Source organism: Aotus nancymaae, unplaced genomic scaffold (genome assembly GCF_030222135.1).
Source record: "Aotus nancymaae isolate 86718 unplaced genomic scaffold, 86718_ANA_hifiasm-v0.15.2.pri h1tg000036l, whole genome shotgun sequence".
NCBI classification, from domain to species: Eukaryota; Metazoa; Chordata; class Mammalia; order Primates; family Aotidae; genus Aotus; species Aotus nancymaae.
Genome location: NW_026988450.1, coordinates 91,861,520 through 91,885,836, shown reverse-complemented (window position 1 = coordinate 91,885,836; position 24,317 = coordinate 91,861,520). Strand labels below are relative to the sequence as shown.

At 39.0% G+C, this 24,317-nt stretch overlaps 1 protein-coding gene across 2 annotated transcripts; it reads left to right on the top strand.

Moving 5' to 3' along the window:
* The first annotated feature begins 216 nt into the window (after positions 1 to 216).
* LOC135278072 (cyclin-Y-like protein 2) lies at positions 217 to 23,246 on the top strand. 2 transcript variants are annotated; one of them, XM_064384690.1, is made up of 8 exons: positions 217 to 587; positions 4,571 to 4,605; positions 10,881 to 10,981; positions 14,540 to 14,575; positions 18,046 to 18,097; positions 18,892 to 19,011; positions 19,922 to 20,088; positions 22,138 to 23,246. In XM_064384690.1, exons 1-8 carry the CDS (start codon positions 377 to 379, stop codon positions 22,319 to 22,321), a joined length of 906 nt encoding a protein of 301 aa, XP_064240760.1. In that variant the 5' UTR covers positions 217 to 376; the 3' UTR covers positions 22,322 to 23,246. The 2 variants fall into 2 exon arrangements, with proteins under 2 accessions (XP_064240760.1, XP_064240761.1); XM_064384691.1 differs by lacking the exon at positions 14,540 to 14,575.
* Positions 23,247 to 24,317: the final 1,071 nt, after the last annotated feature.

Genomic DNA, 24,317 nt, shown 5'->3' with positions numbered 1-24,317 from the left:
GGCATTGTGAGTCACGTGCCTGGGTTCCGACCTGGGCCAGTGGGCTTCAGTCTGTAGGTAACTGCAGAAGGAGGAGGAGCTCCTCTGTCTTTACTCTCTTCAGGCAGTTGTTGCGGTCTCTCAGCGCTCGTTGGGTTCACAACCTATTAAATAAGCTGGCTGGTCTTCACCTTCCTAGACAGGTCAACTCAGAGGAGGTGGCAGGGGCAGGCCTTGGCCCGAGTCCCAGCTGGGGCCAGGCTGTGGGGTGGGCAGGCGAGCAGCGGGCGATACCATCTCTGCAAGTGCGGCATAGCCTCAGCCTAGGGCAGCGGGAGTGTGTGGCCACCACTGTGAGCAGAAGCACAGGTGGTGGCAGACAGGAGTAGAGGTGCTCATGGGGAATATACTGAGCTGTTGTGTGCGCCCCAAGGTGGACCAGCACCGGGGGCCAGTTTCTCACCGTAAGTCTAAGATCTATAGGGCAGCAGCTGGGGACAGGATGGCAGGAGCACCAGTGAGTCCCATTGTAGCCCCTGCTGAAGTGACTTTTGAAGCTGGCAAGGACCTCCACGTGCACCACGTCCATGACCGGGAGATGCCTGAAGGTAAGGAGGGGAACCTGTGCCCTTGGCACAACTCTGGCTGCTGCTGTCCCCAGGGTCCCCTGGGAGGCATCCCCACTTAAAGCTCCTTTCTGCTTGTAGCCAGCTTTCCCAGGGCTGGCCAGGAACAAAGGCTGGCTCTGCTTTGCATTCCCATTCCCACCACTTAGTCTTTCTCCACAGAGTCCACTCAGTTTCTTTTCTCCTCCCCTCCCAAATGCCCAGTTCTTCCTCCCTCATCTCATTCTCTCAGGCTGGCATGGGAGCATTTATTCATGGCTCTTCTTGTCTGTAGCTCTATTTATTATCCTGTGGCTCTTTGATAAGTCTTCTTTGAAATATTCTGTCCCTTTTCTCAATAAAAACTCAAACATCCCAACTTTCCAGTACCCATCTTGTTCTTTCTTTGTACCTATCCAGATGGTACCTAAGTGGAGGATCCAGATAAGTGCCTATTTTTTTCCCTGTATTAAGGTAGCTAAATCTCAGGAAAATTCGTATTCAAATATTTGGGGATTTCTTAAAATCAGATTGGAGGTTGCCATGTGAGAGACTATATGGTATTCTTAATGGGCTGCTGTAAGTCACCTTAATAGAAGCTGCTTAGTTTCTTCTAACCGTAATTTTATCACAGAAGAAAAGAAAATGGAAGGTACTTAAAGTAATTGTGAAAGGTATGAAATGTCACAGCCAGGGCTGCAGAAAAATGGGTGTGTGTGTGTGTGGGGGGTTTCCCCAAAGCAGTTTACCCATGAGGCTCTGATTACTTTAAAATTCTTACTGTAACACAAAATGTGTCTCCAGGTTTATTCTGGTGACTTAACAGACTTTATTTTCCTCCTTATTCTAAAACAGAGGTGGGGATGGTTTGTGGTCAAAACTTTCAAAAGACATGAAATGTCAATGTAGGCTTTTAATGTGTAAGATAAAGATTGAGGGTTAAAATGCCAGACCTTGCCTGGGTAAGAGTGTTTATTGCCATGGCTTTCCCTTTTTCCTTCCCCCTCCTGATAATAGCATCTTGTTCAAAGATAAGAAAGTTGAAGTTTTTCAGTCTCTACACTGCTGGGAGAGGCAGGGACCTGGGAGGGGGTCAAAAAGAGAAAACAATCTGTTGGCTTGCCTGTCAAATTTTGCAAAGATAGGAATCTAAGTAAAAATAATTCTGGGTGACAATATGGTTCTTGAGTAAAAATTAGAATTTGTAAAATAGAAAACATTGTATCACAAAGATATTAAATCCAGTTGGCTCATTGGTGTCATTTAAATGCCAGAGATTTCATTACTGTAGAGAAAATGTCTTACAGCTTTTCTATTGAAACTTTGGGCTCTCAATTTTTTAAGAGGTAGGATAACTAAGACTCATGATGAAAGCGACTTTGTAACTTGGAAGTACTATACTCACCTTTCAAGATATTTAAGGATTTCCTTTAGCATAAACGAATACATTATGTGAATGAATTTATTATACCTTTATGCACAAAGCACGTAAGTACTTGTGTAAACTTATACTCTGGTTGATAGATGGGTAGTGTTGGATGAGAGCCCAAAAACAAGGCTCTTTGTTGTTATTCATTAGGATTATGACACAGTTTATGTATGTCTCATTTGGCCCTTTCCAATACAAATAAGGCCTGTGTATGTTTTCCGTATGTATTGCTAATGAAGAAATGAAGATACAGGGCTCTCACATGACTATGGAAGACAGCTACTCAACAGAACTAAGGTTCTGTGTCTTCAGAATGACATGGAAGTGACATACATGTTGAATTGACTTTTTAAAAATTTTTAAAACTTCAGAATGTGTGTCTTTTATTTTGCCTATAAAATAGACCTGTCTTTTAAAACATACTGCCATCTTGATGTATTTTATGCAAAGTTGATTTTACACAACTCAAAGGGAACAGTTACCTCTTCATTTTTTTTTTTGTTGTTGTTGTTGTTAAATAAAGGAGGGTCTCACTGTGTTACTCATGCTGGCCTCAAATTCCTGACCTGGATTCAAGGGATTTTCTTATCTCAGCCTTCTGAGTAGCTGGGACGACAGGCATGTGCCATCTTGTCTGGCTCCATCTTATGTCTATACATTCATTTCAATGGATAAGAATAAAGGTAGAGGTAGTTAAATGGCCTAAATACAGCAGTCGAAGAAACAAGTTGATAAACTGTTATAAGTGATCACATCTTTTTTCTTTTCTCCCTCTATAGGTAGGGCTTTGGAGTCCACCCCTTCTGACCATCCAGAAGCAAGGAAATCTCAAACAGATGGTGAGACAACGTTGTTTTTTCTGCCAAGAAAGAGTGAAAACTCTTGTTTGATCAGATGTATTATAGAAAGTATTTAGAAAAACTCATATTGGTTTAAATTTTTCATATTCAGTTGTTATTTTAACATGTGATATACTTTCCTTTAGTTGTTACTATGTTAGTGAAAACATGTAAACTTTTTGTTTAAACATTTTACCATCTTTTTATCAACACAATTTGTCATGTGATGGAGGAGTCTTAGATTTATCTTTATGTATAATTCTTTGTCCCTTTTCCCATGCTCCAAAGAGTACATTTTAAAGATGAATGATAGAACTTAGGCTTCAGCTTGGTTTTCATTAAAATAAATAACAAAACATAGTTGTTCGTTGTCAGGGATTGAATCTGTGATTTTGGCCTCCTCTGACACAGTCCTCTGACCACATGTGTTTATCAAATCCATGTTTATGTTTTTGAAACTTTTAAGTTCTTAACCTTTTCATTTGATGTGATGTAAATTTAAACACAGTCTACTCCTGCTTGTTTTCCTTAATGTTATGTGAAATCCTGGCTTGTTTGCTAAGAAGCCACACACAGCCAGGTTTTCCAGTTGATTTAAGCAGCAGGAATACAAGTGAGGATCTGTAATCATATGTGAATGTTATTTACTGTAATGCAGCACAGTCAGATACGGCAGTTTGTAACTTTTGTTTTTGTAATTTGAGTAGACTTCACCTGTCTTGAGTTGGTTATTTCTGGCTAGAATTTGTGTTCATTTTTGCATTACTATAAAGATTTACCTAAGGCTGAGTAATTTATAAGAAAAAGAGGTTTAATTGGCTCATAGATGTTCAGGTTGTACAAGCATGGCTTCAGCATTTGCTTCTGGTGAGGGCCTCCGCAAGCTCACAATCATGATGGAGGGCAAAGGGGAAGCAGGTGCTTCCACACTGCGAGAGGGTGGGGCGGGGGTAGGGGGAAGGTGCCACGCTCTTTGAAACTACCAGGATGAGAGTTTGCTTCTTACTCTGGGGATGGCACCAAGCCATTCGTAAGGAATCTACCATCATTACCCAAACACCTCTCACTAGGCCCTATCTCCAAGATGAAGGGTCACATTTTAACATGAGATTTGGAGGGGGAAACATATCCAAACCAAATAAGAATTGTATTTCCCAGTTCCATTCAGAGCCATGGGCTTCTCACACCTAGAAAGCATGGAAGCAGGAAAAAGAAAAGCTATTCCATGTTAGTAGATGACCAGTAAGTGTGGCTGGACATGCTTAGAGGGAGTCTGGTGCATCTAGAGATAGGTGCCTGGCCAGGAAGTAGGTCTTAGAGCTGTCAGCTCTTAGATTCTGGTAATTAAGCTATGTGTAAATGCAAAATGGGAGAATACTAATGGATCGTGGCTCATATATGCAGCAGGTAAACTTTTTTATTAGCTAAATGTTTCATCTGGCCTAATTTTTTGCCCTTTTCTTTTGTACATGAGTATTGTTTCATTCATATGTAACAAAAACGAAAAGTAAACTAGGTCAAAAAGTAAATCGAAGTTTTTAGGTTTTACTTTATGAGATTTATCATGCCAGATAGTTTAAATTATAAATTGTTGAAAATCATTTTTTGAAATGGAATTTTATCTCATTTCATATGGGAGTAGTCAGTAAGATGTTAACAACTACTTTTACTTTATATTATTTGTGTGAGAAGTGACCAGTTTATTTTTTCATTCTTAGTGCACGAAAAAAGACAAAGCAGCTATGCAAACCATGTAAGTACACACTAATAACGGTGAAAGATTGACAGTTTGATGTACAAGTATCTCTGGATTCGTTTAAATTAGAATTGGGTTTATATTCCTTTATTTATTATTAATTGGGTTTAATTCCTTTAAATTTAAAGGAATCTCTTGATTTGTATCCAATTTATCCAGGAAAGTCTTGAGCTTAGTGTGCCCACCTTTTAAGGATTTCTGACATTTAAGTTAAATTTCAGTAGTCTTGTTGTGCTATCAAGATCTGCTTTAAATATTTAATCTTATCTTTCATGAAATAACAAAAATAGAAGAGCTAAGTTAATTGTCAGTATGGTCTGTTGACCCTCTGTCACAGCAGGTGAAAGCATATCTTCCTTGCTAGCCATGACCTTATTTTTCTCCCTCTGTTTCTTTCAATTGTAGCACACTTTTTAATTCAATCAGTAACATTGACACGATTATGTCTATCCCAATATTATTCACGGCTAAATCATATGGTGTTTTCACTGTGTCTCTGCATTACATGTTCCTTCGTTTGTTCTCTGAAACAGTTTTGAAATTTGAGCACTTCTGCACTTCTTCTGGATCATCTCTTTTTTCCTAGCCTATGCTGGTTTATCCAGCAGTAAGTAGCCTCAGGGTGGTCTGTCACTTTGTTAAATAATTTTAATCATTATGATTAAATTATATTTTACATATAATTGACATTTCACATCCATTATTTTTTAGCATGAAGCTAATTTTCTGACTATATTCATTGGCCTGTTTTCTACCAGCTGTTTTCTCGCCCAAGTGCTGTAGCATTTATCACATGCCTTTCAAATATATTTCCCATCTGCTAAAACATATCTGTTCCTCTTTTTTTTTTTTTTTGGTAGGGGGTGGGCAACTGTCTTTGGCCTTTTGTCATTCTAGTTCAATATAGAGCGGCTTTCCCTAGATAGGCTCGATGTCTGCTTTTCTGTGCTATCTCTTTAAAGTCTTTTTGGTCTCACATAACTGCCGGCTTGTGTGGGATCGCCTGAGTCCTAGATTCTGTGTTTTCTTCTGTCCTGTTATCCTTTCTAGTTGTACTTGAGCACGTTTTCCCGGACAGAGATGTTTAGAGATCTGGCCAGTCTTAAAATCCTTCCTTCTTGATACAGAGTCAACTTCTAGGTTGAATCTAAATGTTACGCTTCTGAAAATATTCTGCAATTGTGCTCTCATCACAGTGTTGTTCTTGAATCTGTTGCCGTCACGTGATACATTGTTTCTAACTGTGTTTTATGTATCTGTTGAAGCTGTTTAGGAGCTTTCCTGTCTCTGAGATTCCAAAATTTCATCATAACATCTTGGTGGGGAATCTTTTCATTTTATTGAGGCTACTAAGTCTGCAGACTGTCTCTTTCCGAGAATGTTTTTATGTTCTCTGTTACTTTGTTGCGGGCAGTCTTGTTACTCAGACACTAGACTGCTTAGACGAGTATGTCTGCATTGGTTTTAAATATTTCCCCTTCTGTTTTTTTCAGTTTGTCTTTTTATTCTACTTCTGGGATATTCTGTCAGTTTATCCTCTACTATGTCTATTGAATTTTTATAGTTTTTAGGGTGTTTTAAGATTTTTCTAAAGTTTTGCTCCTGATTTTGACTGGTCCCGTGAAATTTTTTTTTTGTTGTTATTTCAGTCTCTCTTGTTGGAGGCTTTTCTCCAATGTGTGGTGGTCCCTGGCTTACTTGATTTGAAAGCATGACTTGTGTTAACTGATGGCACCAGTGTGAGGTCTTGGAAGCCAAACTAGCTTTTCATTTTATTATCTGGGGATCTTTTTATTCGAGACAGTTCAGTTTCTTGAGAAGGATCTCCCAAGTCTCTGCCTGGGAAGTAAAAGCGTGGCTACTTGCTTTCCAAAAGCAGAGTTAGGGAAGAAAGTTGGAGTTCCATTTTTGGTGTACAGTTTTGTTTCTATCTCAGGTTTAGGCCATGGTAGCCGTGAGGCAGAAATTCTCAGGTTTGGTGTATTCAGGGAACACACATCTAAGTTTCTTATCAGATGGGAGAACAAGTGGACTTGGGGCTCTAATCACAGATTTTCAACTGACCTTGATGGCTTTTGCCCTCCTTTTTATATTTCACCCTACTTTTCAAAGTGCTGTTTGCCTTGAAATTCACAGCCTGCCTTTAGCTCTGCAAGACAGACTGCTCACTTCTGTTCCAGTCACTTTGTTTTTCTGTTTTTCTTTTTTCTTATTTTTTTAAGACCTATATTTCAGTGTAAATCAAAGTTTAATTTCAATATCATTAATGATATTTACCAAGACAATTCTTGAGTGATGTATCTATAATAAGCATATTACAGTTTTCTTCTAAAGCCTTGTTTAATATTTTCATTCAAACTTTATACACTGTCATATTATCCCATTACTTGACAACATAGATGGAGCTGTTTTCATGAATGCTCACTGTGTTAGAAATATTTCAGTTAATTAAGATTTGTTTATTTTTAGCCTGGTCGGCATAGCAAGAGCTCATCTCCTCAAAAAGGTGAACTAAGAAATTAGCCAGGCATGGTGGCTTATGCCTTTAGTTTTACCTACTGAGGTGGCTGAGGCAAAGGATTGCTTGAGCTCAGGAGTTTGAGGCTGCAGTTAACTATCATTGCACCACTGCCCTCCAGCCTGGGCAACAAAGTGAGACCCTATCTCAGAAAAAGGAAAAGAGTTACTAATTGTTTAAAAACATACCTGAAATTTGTTCTGCCAAAAAGCAGAGAAAAAAATATAACCGTTAGCTTTTATTTTATTTTTTTTATGTTTGCTGAGAAGAATGCTGTAGTTTGTTTATTTTTCACTTCTTTTTGGAGGAACAGGTGGTATTTGGTTACCTGAGTAAGCTCTTTAGTGATGATTTGTGAGATTTTGGTGCACCCATCACCTGAGCAGTATCCACTGAACCTGATTTGTAGCCTTTTATCCCCCACCCCTTTCCCAGAGTTTCCCCGAGTCTCCAAAGTCCACTGTATCATTCTTATGCCTTTGCATCATCATCGCTTAGCTCCCACATATGAATGAGAACATGCAATGTTTAGTTTTCCATTCCTGAGTGACTTCACTTAGAATAACAGTCTCCAGTTTTATCCAGGTTGCTGGGAATGGAATGCCATGAATGTATTCAATATTATGGCTGAGTGGTATTCCATCATAAATATATATATATATGTATGTATGTATGTATATGTATATCACAGTTTCTTTATTCACTTGTTGATTGATGGGCATTTGGGCTGGTTCCATATTTTGTAATTGTAATTTGTCAATTGTAATTTGCTGGAGTTCCTTGTAGATTCTGGATAATAGCCCTTGGTCAGATGTATAGACTGGGAAGACTTTCTCCCACTCTGTGGGTTGTCTGTTTACTCTACTGATTGTTCCTTTCCCTGTGCAGAAGCTCTTTAGTTAAGTCTCACTTGTTCATTTTTGTTGCATTTGCTTTTGAATTCTTGGTGATGAAGTCTTTGCCTAAGCCAGGGTCAAGAAGGGTATTTCCAATGTTATCATCTAGAATTTCTGTGGTTTTAGGTCATAGATTTATGTCCTTGATCCAGCTCGAGTTGATTTTTGTGTAAGGTGAGAGTTGAGGATCCAGTTTCATTCTCCTGCATGTGGCTTGCCAGTGATCCCAGCACCATTGGTTGACTAAGGTTTACTTGTTTCACTTAATGTTTTAGTTGGCTTTGTTGAAGATCAGTTGGCTATAGGTATTTGGGTTAATTTCTGGGTTCTCTGTTCTGTTTCATTGGTGTATGTGCCTGCTTTTATACCAGTTCCATGCTGTTTTGGTGACTATGGCGTTTAATAGTATAGTTTGAAATCAGGTTAGGTGATGCCTCGAGATTTGTTGTTTTTGCATAATTTTGTTTTGGCTATGTGGGGTCTTGTTTGGTCCCATATGAGTTTAGGATTTTTTTTTTTTTTTTTTCCTAGTTCTGTGAAGAAGGATGGTGGTATTTTGATGGGAATTTCATTGAATTTGTAGATTGCTTTTGGCAGTATGGTCATTTTCACAATATGCATTCTATCCATTCATGAGCATGGTATGTCTTTCCATTTGTTTGTGTCCGTGATTTCATTCAGCAATGTTTGTAGTTCCCACCAGCATGTGAAAAAGATAATCCACCATGATGAAATGGGTTCTATACAAGGGATGCAAGCATGATTTAACATACACAGGTCAATAAATGTGATACGCCACATAAACAGAATTCAAAACAAAAATCACGTGATTGTCTCAATAGATGCAGAAAAAGCATTTGACAAAATCTAGCCTCCTTTTATGATTAAAACTCTCAGCAAAATTGGCATACAAGGATCATAGCTCAATGTAATAAAAGCCATCTATGAGAAATCCACAGCCAACATAATACTGAATGGGGAAAAGTTGAATGCATTCCCCTTGAGAACTGGAACAAGACAAGGATGCCCCACTCTCTCACCACTTCTGTTCACTGTAATACTGGAAGACCTAGACAGAGCAGTCACACAAGAGAAAGAAAGAAAGGGCATCCACATCAGTAAATAGGAATTCAAACTGTTGCTGTTTGTCGATGATATGATTGTATACCTAGAAAACCCTGACGACTCCTCCAAAAAGCTCCTGGAACTGATACATGAATTTAACAAAGTTTCAGGAGATGAAATTAACGTACACAAATCAGTAGCTCTGTTATACCCTAACAGCAACCACGCTGAGAATCAGACCAAGAACTCAGCCCCTTTTATAATAGCTGCAAAAGTAAAATAAAATACTTAGGAAAGGACCTAACCGAGGAGGTGAAAGACCTTGACAAGGAAAACAACCTTAGTATTTTTCATGGGTTAAAATCAGAGGGAGCGGGTACAGTGGAAGAAGTCAGTGGCTGGGCATCGGCATCCAATGGATACTGGACCTTTGATGGTAAGCCTTTGGTTTGACTCACTAAATTACAGGTGTCATCATTTTCTAGTTTTTGTTACTAAACTTCTATGTAACCCCTTCTATTTCTTGTTAAAGATCATAAAATTTCACACTCTGATTTATGCTGACTGAAGTTAGATGATTTGTTTCTTTTTGTGATTACCTTAAATAATACCTATAAACAGTAAACTGTTAGTAGTGTTTTTGGTGTAATTAAATGTAGTAAGACTGAATGAATTTGTCAGACACTTGTTGAAGTTTTTGATTTATTCAAAATTCTGTGCTCAGCAGCTAGAGATAGGAAGAGTAAGAACCTTCCCTTACTCTTATGGCGTGGCATACTTTCTCATGAGGGGAATACTCTGCCAGTATTTCCTTGCTCGGGTGATGGGTACACCAAAATCTCACAGATCATCACTGAAGAACTTGCTTTTGTAACCAAATGCCACCTGTTCCCTCTAAAACGTATGCAAATAAAAAAATTTTAGTATCTTGTAATCAGTGGTGAATTTGACTAATCAGTGTGCAAAGAAACCGTTTTTGGTGTGGCTGCTGTCAAAGAGATCAATCCAAGAGGGTAGATGGAGTCAAGTTTGCTGAAACCAGGAAAGAGAAAGGCAGTAGGCAGAGAGCAGGGGTATAGCAGGAAAATGCCTAGGTGCAGGTCACATGATTTATAGAATGAAATTAATCAAGTTTTGAAATGAATGGTAAGTTTTCTGGGAGTCTCATTTGAGTCATGTGATGGCAGTCTCATTTAAACATGAAGGAAAAGTTAAATTTTTAAGTTGTCATCTGTTTTCAGGGTGTGAGAGAATATTTAAGTGATACTTTTTTTATCCTCCACATAAGAAAACAGGACTAGAGGAACCTATGGCTTCCTCACTTGGTAGCCCAGCAGCCCTGGCACACAGAGCCTCTGAATCTGAAACACCTATTTTGTCACAATTATCACCTGAAATAATACATTTAGGACTAGTAACTCAGTAAATGCATTAGTTTTATATTCATTGCAATGAAATGCTCCTGTACCAGTATTATTTAATAGGTTACATTTTATTGTAGTAAGTAAATAGTAGAAATTCTCAGCTGCTGAAAACAGTGAAATCTTATTCATAAAATCCTTGTTAGGTTTGGTGACAGGTACCATATTAAGAGGAGCATTTTATAATCCATATCTCAAACATCATCTCTGGAAGTTAACAGCCTCCAACGGGTTTTCTGTAGAGTGCACACGATACCACACTCAGGCGGTTCATGGAGTGTAAGGAATATCTTAGTGCTTTGTCATTTGACATTTTAACTGAGAAAAAAATACACTTTGATAAGTTTACCATATACTTCCCTTCCTCTTCAGGTATCTACTGGGCATTTACCGCAATTATATAGTTCATGCTCCACCATATTCATTGATGACAGCACAGCCAGCTGCCCTCATCCTTCACTGACAGTAAACTCGTGAGTACAACTGTACTGCCAAGGGACAGACTCCTTTATTCTAAAATTATTTCAGCCATTTGGTTGTCCTCTTCAATCACTTTCAAGAAATTGGAGTCAACTATATACTGATATCCAGATTCTAAATATTAAATATCAATTTCTCTTTTAATCTCAGACATCGTGGTGGAAGGAAAAATCAGTTAGCAAGTAAGAAATTTCAGAAAAAGTGTAGCTATTTATTTGATGCCTTTATTAAACCTTAAGGCAATGTTGAGTGCAGTGAGAAGGATAGGTTCCCTTTATTGAATTTTTTTTGTGTGTGAAGAATTAGTTTGTTTAATAAGTTGCAGGCCTAAATCAACATGTACTACTTTGGACATTAGTCTTGGAGGAAGGAATAGCTTTTTCTCTTCTGGCACCACAGTGTATCTGCATTTGAATTTCTCCCATTGTGCATGAGCACCTCATGGGCCACAAAGATGCACTTTGAGAGCACCCTGAGATGAAGTTTATTTTAAAAGGAACAGCCACCAACACCAACACCACAGGGGCTGTCCAGTGTACATTATTATCATCTCCTTGGGTCATGAGTGTTGATTTTTAGAACAGAGTTTGGAAAGTGCTAATTTAGAATATTAATGTCTTTATTTTTAATTTTACTTTTAATTCTAGAAACATAACTACTTAGCTTATAAACAATTTTGTTTAGAATGCACTAGCCTTTTTAGCTAATTTGATTGTCAGTAACTTTTACTTTAATTAAAAATTGCAAGTTTACACTTGTAATAATGCCACTTTCCTCTCTCCCTTTTAACAATAGTTGAGATGAAATTGTGTTTCAGCAAAAACTGGACTCAAACTCTGTCTCAGGTTCTGAGCTTTGGGACCTATTGAGTAATCACTAAATGTCTGTAGTCAGCCAAGTCTAGTCAGTCTTTTTATTTATTATTTATTTTTGAGACGGAGTTTTGCTCTTGTTGCCTAGGGTGGAGTGCAATGGCGCTACCTCAGCTCACTGCAATCTCCCATGTTCAAGCGTTTCTCCTGCCTCAGCCTCCTGAGTAGCTGAGATTACAGGCATGCACCACCATGCCTGGCTGATTTTGTATTATTATTATTTTTTTTAGTAGAGACAGAGTTTCTCCATGTTGGTCAGGCTCGTCTCGAACTCCCGACCTCAGGTGATCCACCCACCTCGGCCTTCCAAAGTGCTGGGATCACCACATCACGAGTCCCTGGTTTCTTTTGAATTCAAAAGATTTTGATGTGTTAGCCTACCATTCAAAAGTAGCTTTTAAGGTTAATCTTGCTCAAAGAAATTTCATGCTTTTTCCCTCATTATTCTAATTTTTAGAAGTCTACTTTCAAAAGTAAAGTAAGTTTTAACTTGCCATCAGCAAGTTAAAATTTTTTTTTAGAATATTTGCTATTGGTGAAATATAGGTTTATTGAGCAAATTAATAGGGCAGATTGGCTTCAAGAAAAGATTTTGGAAAATATCATGAGTTAGTAGTGCACTGTTATCAATGGGATAGATGGAACTCACTGGGATCACTTTTGCAAAGTTTTTCTTCAAAATATGTGTCTGCAAACACATGCATCTTCCCATCTCCACTTTCCCTCTATCTCTAGGCACTGAGAAGCCTTTTAGGAAAATAGGGATCTATGTGAGGCATCTTCATGTAAAGAAAAAGTATGCCATAAGATTCTGATTTGCACCCCAACTCAATCATTCCAAATTTTCCTATGCATTGAAATCACCTGGGAAACTTTTAACAACAACCCACGATGTCCAAAGTTATATCCAATGCTAATTAAATCAAAACATCTCATGTTTCAAATGAGGCAATTGTTGAAGCTTCTCAGGTGATTTTAATGTGCAGCAAAATTTGAGAGCCACTGCCTAATTTGAGTTTAGGATGAGAAACTGCTCCTATTTGGTGGGACCTTGGGCACGTCAGTTTTTTAAGATCTATTTCCCTGATCTGTGAAATGAGTGTTTGATTAAATGTCATGTATGGTCATTGGTCCTTTCCAGCATATACCTTCACATTCTGTGATTGTAAAATTATTTCAAGGCCGGGTGCGGTGTCTTATACCTGTAATCCCAGCACTTTGGGAGGCCAAGGTGGGTGGATCATGAAGTCAGGAGTTGGAGACCAGTCTGGCCAACATAGTGAAACCCTGTCTCTACTAAAAATACAAAAAATTAGCTGGGCGTGGTGACAAACGCCTGTAATTTCAGCTACTCAGGAGGCTGAGTCAGGAGAATCTCATGAACCCAGGAGTCAGAGGTTGCAGTGAGCTGAGATTCTGCCGTTGCACTCCAGCCTGGGTGAAGGTGCAAGACTCCGTCTCCAAAAATAAAAAATGATTTCAGAGATGAAAACTACTTGAAGTAGTTTTAAATGCTTAAATGCTAATGTTGCAGGCTTTTTGAAAAGTGCTAATATTATACAGACCTATGACTAAAATTGAGATTTGCCTTCCCTCAGTTATTTTGAGCCTCATTCTATATGCTGAGGGCAAATGGAAGCACATAACTTATCTAAGAGATGCTCTTGTTTTGTGATACACAGCATCTGTGGGTAACTTAGAAATACAGTTACATATATCTGAAGAGTTGTATCTGTTCATAAATATTTCAGTTAAACTAACTGAAGGTACCTGCCACTGATATTACACACTACCTTGTTAGCACTGCTTATTTTAGGATTGCTGTACCTATCATTGATGTCATGTGAGCTTATGTTCACTAATCTATTTTCTAATAATTTTGTAACAGAGATTTCAAACAACTTTTATTTGTTAGAAAGCACTTTCATTATGTGAAACATTTTTAGGGAAATCATAATACAGAAATGGGTGGGTAGGAGATAGTGAACTAAACTAAAATGCAGGGCCTAACATCTTAAAAAAAAAAACCACTACTGTGTGGCTGAAATTTAAGCATATGTACACAGAGATATAAATTGCATGAGGCTGGGTGTGGCGGCTCACGCCTATAATCCCAGCAATTTGGGAAGCTGAGGCAGGGTGATCAGTTGAGGCCAGGAGTTTGAGACCAACCTGACCATCATGGCGAAACCCTGTCCCTACTAAAAATATAAAAATTATCCGGGCATAGTGGTGGAAACCTGTAGTCTCAGCTACTTGGGAGGCTGAGGCATGAGAATTGCTTGAACCCTGGAGGTGGAGGTTGTGGTGAGCCAAGATCAGTCTGGGCAACAGAGTGATACTCTGGGTCAAAAAATAAATACATACATAAAATAAATTGCACGCGATGAAAGGTTTTGTGGGTAGAAGAGCATATAAGGGAAATATGTTATTATTTATGTATTATAATAATCAATAGAAACACGTCTTCTGACAGCATATTGCTTTGCATTTTGGTTCTCACGTTTTTGCTGAAAGCCAAGAAATGAAAACAAGAAAGTGCCCTTATGGTACTGTTCTGAACCAGAAGATTTTAATTTCAGGGCCACTAGGAGAGTTTCCTCTGCACCCTTTTAAAAATATGTCTTCAGGCCTAACCAGTGATAACATCTATTTTGATGAATGTTTTTCCTTCCACAGTGTGGCCTTGCAGATATATTATCATATCAAGCAAAGGTGAGCTTTTTAAAAACCTGTCTTGTTATTCTAGCTAATTACTTTGCAAGCTGTCAAGCTCAGTGTTAGGTCACAGGTCTAGACATCATAAGCTGTATTGTGCCGACTAAAATATCGAGGCAAATTATTTGTGTTTTCTTTGGACCTTAAGACTCTCTTAAATCTTAAATGATTGGGAATCTCAAAGAGTATGTGTTTATATTGATTATATTGATATTTACTGTTGTAGAACTATAAAATTGAGATTTTTTTTCCAAATCTATTTTTAGCTGAGATTTCACAGCCTTACCACTGTTGATATTATGAGCTAAATAATGCTTCGTCCTGTGCTTTGCAGAAAGCTTAGCAGCATTGATGGCCTGTACCAACTAGATGTCAGTAGTAACCCATGACCCAAGTTTTGCCAACAGAAAGTATTCTTTGAGAACAATATTGTTAACATAAATTTTTTAATGAAAAAATAACTTTTTTCTCATGTATCAGGAAACTGGAAATTAAAAAAAAAGAAAAAATGGCCGGGCGCGGTGGCTCACGCCTGTAATCCCAGCACTTTGGGAGGCCGAGGCGGGTGGATCACAAGGTCAAGAGATCGAGACCATCCCGGTCAACATGGTGAAACCCCGTCTCTACTAATACAAAAAATTAGCTGGGCACGGTGGCGCGTGCCTGTAATCCCAGCTACTCAGGAGGCTGAGGCAGGAGAATTGCCTGAACCCAGGAGGCGGAGATTGCGGTGAGCCGAGATCGCGCCATTGCGCTCCAGCCTGGGTATCAAGAGCGAAACTCCGTCTCAAAAAAAAAAAAAAAGAAAAAAAAAAAAAAAAAAGAAAAAGAAAAAATAACTTTTTTCAGCGGAAAGTTGAGTAAAAAGTGTGTCAGGTATTTCTATTGTTGAAAATCTCTAATGTGGAGCTTAGTAGAACAAAGCTGGGTTTTCTAGCTCTTTCTTTGCCATTTGCTTTAAAGAATTTACTTTAAGATGGCTAGGCATGGTGGCACATGCCTGTAATCCCAGCACTTTTGGAGGCCGAGGCAGGCGGATCAGTTGAGGACAGGAGGTTGAGACCAGCTTGATCACCATGAGAAAACACGTCTCTACTAAAAATACAAAAACATAGGTGGGCGTGGTGGTGCATTCCTATAGTCCCAACTGCTACGGAGGCTGAGGCAAGAGAATCGCTTGAACCCAGGAGGCAGAGGTTGCAGTGAGCAGAGAGATCGTGCCATTGCACACCAACCTGGGTGACAGAGTGAGACTCTGTCTCAACTTAAAAAAAATAAATAAATAACGAGGCAATAACATGACCTAACATGCAAATGTGTAGTTGGTAAAAGGTGTATTTTTAAAGCTCTGAGACAGTTGTGGGTATTCATTAATGCTAAGTCAAAACTCCACAAGTGCTACTTTCTTAACTTAGTTACAGTGGCATTTTACATATTACTAAATTTATTCCATCAGTACTCACTCCTCTTTCTTGCACGGTAAATTGTTCTTTTCACCCATACTTGCATTTATAATCTTAGGCGTTAGTTATTTGGAATATGTTGGTTTATGTTTTATTTTGTCAAAAATTACTTTTAGTTTAACCACCAGTCTTATTTTAAAATATCTTTAAATATTGAAAAGCTGTCAAGCTATAGTAGAAAGAACGAGTTTTTCAGAGTCCTCAGGAAAGCTTAAATTTTATCATTGGGAACAAATACTTATTTTCCTTGAAGTGACAACCTCATGTCATTTATTTTTGAGAATGATAGTTGCCCTTTTTTTTTTTTAGACCAAGTCTCACTCTGTCACTTGGCTGCATGCCCTGGCATGATCTCAGCTCAGGCAGTCCTCTCACCTCAGGCCCCTGTGTAGCTGGAACCACAGCCATGTGGCACCACGCCTGGCTAATTTTTGTGTATTTTTGGTAGAGACAGAGTTTTGCCATGTTGCCCAGGCTGGTCTTGAACTCCTGAAGGAGCTCAAGGGATCTGCCTGCCTTAGCCTCCCAAAGTGCTGTGATTTTACAGGCGTGAGCTGCTGCACTGACCCAGTTGTACTTTTAAATAAAAATGATGTCCTGTGAAAAAAGTGATTGTTCAGCTCACAATTAAATCATGAATTCTTTTTTTTTTTTAACACAATGGTACTACAGTCAGCAGAAGCACTTCTTGTTAACTTTCCACTGATTCAGAATATTAAAGCTACATGTCAAGATTTAGTAACACCATTTTTTACTGCTTCATCAAAGACATTCTTAAGTACTTCAGCCTATCTTTTTAAATTGTAATGGACAATAAAGCATAGAATGTAATTGGTACCACTGCCTTGATTTAGGCTGAGAAACCAGCAGTTTTACCCACTTTTGCTTCTATACAGTCATGGCAAGTGTCTATGAAAAAGCAGGCAGTGTCTTTGTATTACTTTCATAATTAAAAAAATGTTATTATCAGCTTTCTCAGGTTGAATTAGTATGATTATCAGAACAGTGTTGGGTGGGCACGGTGGGTCAGGCCTGTAATCCTTAGGAGGTTAGGCAGGCGGATCACCTGAGGTCGGGAGTTCAAGACCAGCCTGGTTAACATGGTGAAAGCCCATTTCTACTAAAAATACAGAAATTAGCTGGGCATGGTGGTGGGTGCCTGTAATCCCAGCTACTTGGGAGGCTGAGGCAGGAGAATCTCTTGAACCTGGGAGGTGGATGTTTCAGTGAGCCAAGATTGCACCATTGCACTCCCGCCTGGGCAACAAGAGTGAAACCCTGTCTCAAAAAAAAAAAAAAAACAAGGAAAGGAAAGAAAAAAGAAAGGAAAACAAAGAAGGGAAGGGAGGGGAAGGAAGGGGAAGGGAAGGGAAAGGGAAAGGGAAACAGAGGTGACCTCTTAGGCCTTCTGGAAAAGGGTCTTGGGGATCCCCAGAGGTCCACAGAGCACATTTGGAGAACCACTGGTTTTATTACACAAGCACAGTGCATTAGTTTTATGAAGTTTAAAGTTTGTCAAAGACTGACCTCTTTTAAAATAAGGCAGATGAGTTTTTAATTCAAACAACAGAAAATAAATACATCACGAGACTATGCTACAGAGAACTAGAGAGAAAGAGAGTTAGAAAATCTGAATCACTTTTTGATTTATTGAAGTTCTCAAGACTTTATTGCCCACCACCACTGCTTCGTAAAATGTTCTTGTGTTTCAGTGTGTGGTTAGAAGAGTGAAAATATGTTTGCTTTGTTGTCATTGCCTGTTAAGGGTCAATACTTACAGGCAGTTCTGACTGGTTATCATAAAAAAGAATTCATAGCACAGGACATGTTGTGCCGAGGAAGAAGTCAGGAAACCCTCTGCAGGTCAGGATCCAGGTGAAGAATTTGTAAAAACTGTTTGCTTTGCTGAAATAAGCCCCAGAGCACATAGGAGGCATTATTTCACTAAACAGTTTACTAAGATATTGAACAGTTTTTGAAGTAATGCACATTCTTATTTTATAGAGATGCTGATAGAACTTTGAGCATCTTTGATGAACGGTTACACCCATTTACAGTAAGTGGCACTTTTACTGAAGTTGTATTTGCATCATAGACTGGCATTTGTTTCATGCTGAACTCGAAGTCATCTTTCTTTAAATCCTCTTCCCCGTTTTGTATTGCATTTAGTCATCTTAAGTGCTGTAAAAAGAATATGCTGGAATAAGAACTGATGTGTAGCTCTCTTCAGTACATGAGCTAGTATGAGTAAATATAATATCCAAATAATGGAAAATGTATCTTTTAAAAAGGCAATTAAAGGACAATCACATATACTCATATTGCAATAAGCAATATGTAAGTACTTTTCACACAGAAGCTATGAAGCTAGTTAAAAATAATTTCAGTTTAAATCAACTTACATGGTGTAAAAATTTTAAAATGTGCTTCCTCAGGTACATAATAGCCACATGTGGCTAGTAATTATTGTATTTAACAGCATAGGCTTAGAGCCTCATGGTTAGAGGAAACTGTGTTTTCTCAGTTTATTGTTGAGAAGAATGACATATGGTCGGTAAGACATTAAAGCCTAAAAGTAACTTACATTTGGATGGAATTATGTGGGGGAAAGAGTAAAAAAGAACCATAATTTTCTGAGGCTAAGCTCATATTATCTTTAAGTGAATGCTGATGAGTATTAAATCATTATGGTGTTTTAAGATTCCACTGTTCATATTGTAAAATCTAAAAGACATCTCACTAATCAAAATTATTGTGATACGATGGGCACAAATGTGAACACTGCTGTTTTAAGAGCACTTTAGGTTTTTTCTTCACTGGATACTTACGTTGCATTTTTTCTTCTTTCAGCAAGAACGGCTTCCGGAGGTCTACTTTCAGTATGATCCTCAACGCAGATTGATTTTCAGATTTCTTCGTTCTCTATTTAAAGTCAAAAGGCTAACAGCTGACTTGGCAATCAGAAGTTTGGTGAGCTATTTTCTGTTTATAAAGCATCTTTAGAAATTGGTCTTGTAGAGCAGACTGGCCAACATGGTTAAACCCTGTCTCTACTAAAAATACAAAAATTAGCCAGGCTTGCTGACATGCCCCTGTAGTCCCAGGTACTCAGGAGGCTCGGGCAGGAGAATTGCTTCAACTCAGGAGGCAGAGTTTGCCTTGACCAGAGATCAAGCCACTGTATTCCAGCCTGGGTGACAGAGAGAGACTCCATCTCCAAAAAAAAAAAAAGAAAGGAAACAAAAGAAATTGATCTTGTAAACAGGGTGGCATGGTCCTGTTTTTAAATAAAGGTAGGTTTCTGAAATTATCTCAGAACTGTAAGAGAAACTTACGAAAGCAAATATACTATTGGAGTTGAGTCATCATCATGGCTTAAAATGTCGCCATTGCTTTTCTCATCACAGAACAATTGCTATGAAAGGCAGCAGGAAGGATTTCTGATTTCTCCTCCCACACTTGAGTGCACACATGCACACAGTACGCACACATCCAAGGCATGTGGAGGGCTTAGAATGGGGAGTAGTAGCAAAACCATCTGGTTGATGGGCAGGAATAGATGCCTACATCTAAGCTGAGTCCCACGCTGTATCCCCAGGCAGTTCTGATGCATGTCGTGATTGAGAGCTGCTGCCTTCAATTCATTGTTCCTTGGATGTGCCTAATCTACCCCTGCTGGGCAGAGTAGGTAGCAGAAATATTTGATGTATGATTGTGATATGGTCCCTTGCTTGGCCTGGTCAAGCAAAGCCTTTGTAGAACATAAGAATAACAGGCACTTACTTTATGGTCAAAAGCAGGAGTATTCTGGTTTTTCACAAGAGTTCTTATCACAACACTCCAACCCAGCTAAGTCACAGGCCGGTCCTCTGTTTTGCAGGTGTACGTCGAAAGACTTGTAAGTTATGCTGATATCAACATTTGTCCAACCAACTGGAAGAGGATAGTCTTCGGAGCCACTCTTCTTGCCATGAGGGTTGGGCATGATGTGGCTGTGTGCCATGAGCACTACTGCAGGCTCTTTGAGAGCATTACGGTTGAAGATATGTGAGTTTGTATGGTTTTTGTGAACGTTGTAACCATTTTTGAGTACTTTATTTGCTCCCATAAACTTAAACACTTTCAGAAATATTTGTAAAGGTTACATTGTGCAGATACTAAGAATGGACATGAATACCACATACTCTTTCTCCCCAGCTTTAGAACAACCATTCATATTTTTCACTGTTCATTGGTAGGTCTTGGTAAATTGCTGTTGTAAATAATCTCATAAATGGAAAAGTATTTTTCTGGTGAATGTTTTTGGCAAATATCTTACCAGTGTGCTGCCAGAACATAATAGTACAGTAAATATCCTTACGGCTTTTTACAAGCTGTCTGCAAGTTCCAGTCTCTTTGTAAGGAGCACATGTCTGGCCTTTGAAATAATTGTTTGGCCATTGACAGGTCTGGGGCCTGTGGACTGGGGAAAATGTGTAGCTTCACCCTGAGTCATACATTGTGTACTTGCTTTTGCTGGTGTTCTCCCTGCTTTTATCTGAAGATCTGTTTTATAGAAACCTTGAGATACAGAATAGCCACAGATCCCTGTGCCCCTGTCCCCTCCCTCTTCAGAGTGTTGCATCATTGGGCTGATGAGTTAGAAGTTCCAGTGTTCCCCTCAGGCAGTCTGAGAAACGTTGCTGGAGCATGACCCAATGCTCGCCACATTCAGGAGGTTCCTGGGGTACTCATGCAACCACAGCAGCACTTGGGAGGGCTCTCAGTCTCACTCCAGGCCCATGACAAGTACTTTCATGAAATGAGTTTAGTTTAGCCAAGATGTCTCGCTCTGATCTTTCTACCATTCGAAATGTAAAGAGTATTTCTGTCCCATACTAGCGACAGGAAATAAATGGCAGCCATCATTTCTGTCATCTGATCACTATTGTGGTGCCTTGGGAGTGAGCATGGAGTCTGAGTTGTGCAATGGAACCCTCAGGAATGAGCCCCAAGTTCAACTGTAGGAGTGCAGAGGAGGCTGTCACCTCTCTCCTCATCCCAAACTTGTGCTAGATGCAGAATGGACCGCAAGCAGCTGTGCCCTGTTTGGACATGTGCATAGGAATCCACGTGCATAGGCTGTATTTGTTTCAAAACAGAATTTGGAGCGATTGTAGTAGCTCAGTGTGATATTTTTAAATAGAGAAAAATTTTACTAACTGACAACAGCAACAACAACAGAAACTGCCTATTAAATTCATATAGTAATCTTTAAAGAGTATCTGCAAAACTGTAACCAAAATGTTAGTACAAAGACCCTTTGCAATGAAGAATCACTGAGAAACAAAATAGAAGTAGTATAACATTTACTTATGTACAGTTTTGAAGATTATACAAGAATCATTTTGCATCAGGCTTTCCAATTTACAAACATTGATAGGATTTCCCTCTAGGGGAAGTTTTCACATAAATGTTGAAGAAGTTCTTAAAACTGAAAACGTCTCTGTATTTGGTATTCGACTAGGGTTCCAGTCCTATATGTTTTCTTATATTTATAAGGTGTATCTGCAGTGTGTGTTATCATGAGTCTTGGGCAAATATCACGTAAATGAAGGCATTTCTACGTGCTATACATTCATAGGTTTTATTTCAGAAATGAGTTCTTATCTTCATGTGGAACTGTAACAGCTGAAGACCTTACCACATGTTTGTATTTATAAGGGTTTTACTCCATTGAGTCCTTTCATGTTTTCAAAGAAATGAAAAAACTGAAGGCTATGTTTCTTAAGATTACGTTGTTTTTCTCCATGTTACATTTGAATATGCCTTTGAAAGCACGTGGGAAAATCAAGTTTATTAACATGTTTTTTACATTCAAGTTTCTTTTCCAGTATAAGTTATTTCTAAGTTTTCAAGGAATGCTGGGAAAGTTGCACGCTTTCTTGTATTTCTTTGATCAATAGGGTTCTGTCCAGTGTCAGTTCTTTCATGCATTCGAATAAACTAGAGCATGGGATGGCTTTACCACAGTTCTTACGTGAGAATAATGTTTTTGAAGATGGCCCAGTGAACTGACATTGTCTTGTGTTGGTTTTGTTGTTCCTCCTTCCCCAGGAATGAGTTGGAAAGGCGCTTCGTGGAGCTAATTGATCGTAATATCAGCGTTCCTGGCAGCATTCGTGGCAGATACTACTTCAATCTTCGTGCCTTGGCACACGAGCGTGGCCTGCGTTTGCCAGTTTACCTTCTTGAGAGAGAAAGAGCATGGAAGCTGGGGGTAAGGCTACGAAGTTACTAAGTGGGTTTTCAGTCAAACACCAATGCCAGCATCTGTGACTAGGTCATATTAAGTAGTGATTAGAAAAACAGAAAGCTTCAAAAATAACTAACATACTGAAGAGCTTATTAACCTTTTGGCATTCTATTTCCTGTATCTTTTATAGTTTTTACAAGGATCCACGTTATTTGAAAATTAAAGACACTATCTCTTTTGTGACCATAATTCAGAATTTTTTTTTTTTTTTTTTTTGAGACGGAGTTTCGCTCTTGTTACCCAGGCTGGAGTGCAATGGCGTGAACCCCGGCTCACCACAACCTCCGCCTCCTGGGTTCAGGCAATTCTCCTGCCTCAGCCTCCTGAGTAGCTGGGATTACAGGCACGCACCACCATGCCCAGCTAATTTTTTTGTATTTTTAGTAGAGACGGGGTTTCACCATGTTGACCAGGATGGTCTCGATCTCTTGACCTCGTGATCCACCTGCCTCGGCCTCCCAAAGTGCTGGGATTACAGGCGTGAGCCACCGCACCCGGCCAATTCAGAATGTTTTAATAAAATTTACTTCTTTCTTAATGAATTTGAACCTTTGCCCTTGCAAATAATCATACATAAATGATTTCTTGCCATAATGCACTCACCACTCTTGAATACTTTTTACTGCACAGTTTGCAAATTTCTGTCATTTTCTACTTTGTATACCACAGTGCAGTCAGTCCCGTGGGTTTGGTAGACCAAAGCATTAGTGCCTAAGCCGAGACCTGCACTTAGACTGTATGAGGTGTGTGTAGCTCAAGTACTGGATGCAGGAAGTACATGGGATTTTCCTGGAAATGATAACTTTTATGGGACAAAGTAGTATTTATGGTTTGTGACTTTTGGTAAGTACGCAGCAAAATTACTCACAGCTGAAAAGGATGAACCTTTAAAATAGGCATGTTCTGTGGCACCTTGAAGGTATTTTAAAATAATATGTTTTTCTACCATAATTAATTATGTGCAAGTCAAGTAGTGCCTTTTGATGCTTTAGTCGTTAGACTTCGTTGACGTTCCAATACAATCTGGCCCGTGCCTGCCTCATTAAAATTTGCTTTGAGTATATAGTAACTACTGCAGATTGGGTAGAATTTGAATAGATTGATAAACTAACTTCTTGCAAAAGTGTGCATTCATTATGTTTAAGGAACAAGTGCACAGGTAACAGATACTGTTCTTAGAAGCCGGTCACAATGCTGTGACATTTTTGAGAGCCCAATTTTTAAGTAACTTAATAAAGCAAGCTCCCCTTTGCTCCAGCAATCTAATTCCAGCCCTGAAAGGACAGGTGACCTAAGTCAGCTGCCGGAAGTTGGCCGTGTAAACCTCAGCCAAAGTAGCTGTAGCTGAACTATCTAAAGGAGTCTGCATGTGTGGCTTCTCATCAGTGGTGATTGTTAAAAGGTTGGAACCCTTTTTAAAGTTGTACCTCTTTTCTATTTGACATTCTTAGGCTTTTTCAAAGCTAGAACAAGACAACGTCTTCTATACTGCTTACAAAATTAGGTCTTTCAGTGCTGATGACTTAATTGGTCTTCAGCGCGCTAAGGCCATCCTCTGCTGAATGAAGAAATGAGGGGTAGTGTAACATCTGAACCCCTTATCAAAAAAGACAGGAAGATATCACCTCTCCTGCCAAAGAACTGGAAAACAATATTTTCAAAAGAAGAAACACCTCAATTCAAGTGAACTCAAGGACAACTAAGATTATACTTCCTAGTAAAGAATGGGACCTTGTCAGGGGCAACAACACACTCTTACACTCTTCGGTCCCTTTTAATGTAAACCGTGTTTTAGAAACCACTCCAAAGTGAAGGCTCCTTCTGCCCCCAAAAGAAAAGAAAAAGCAATGGGCCTTCATGTCGGTACCAACTGTATGTACAGTATGTACATTTTGGGGCTTTGTATCTACAGAATAGATACAATGTAGATGAGAGATTTAGTGACGATATGAGTTTGGTCAGGTGCATTTGTCACCAAGCC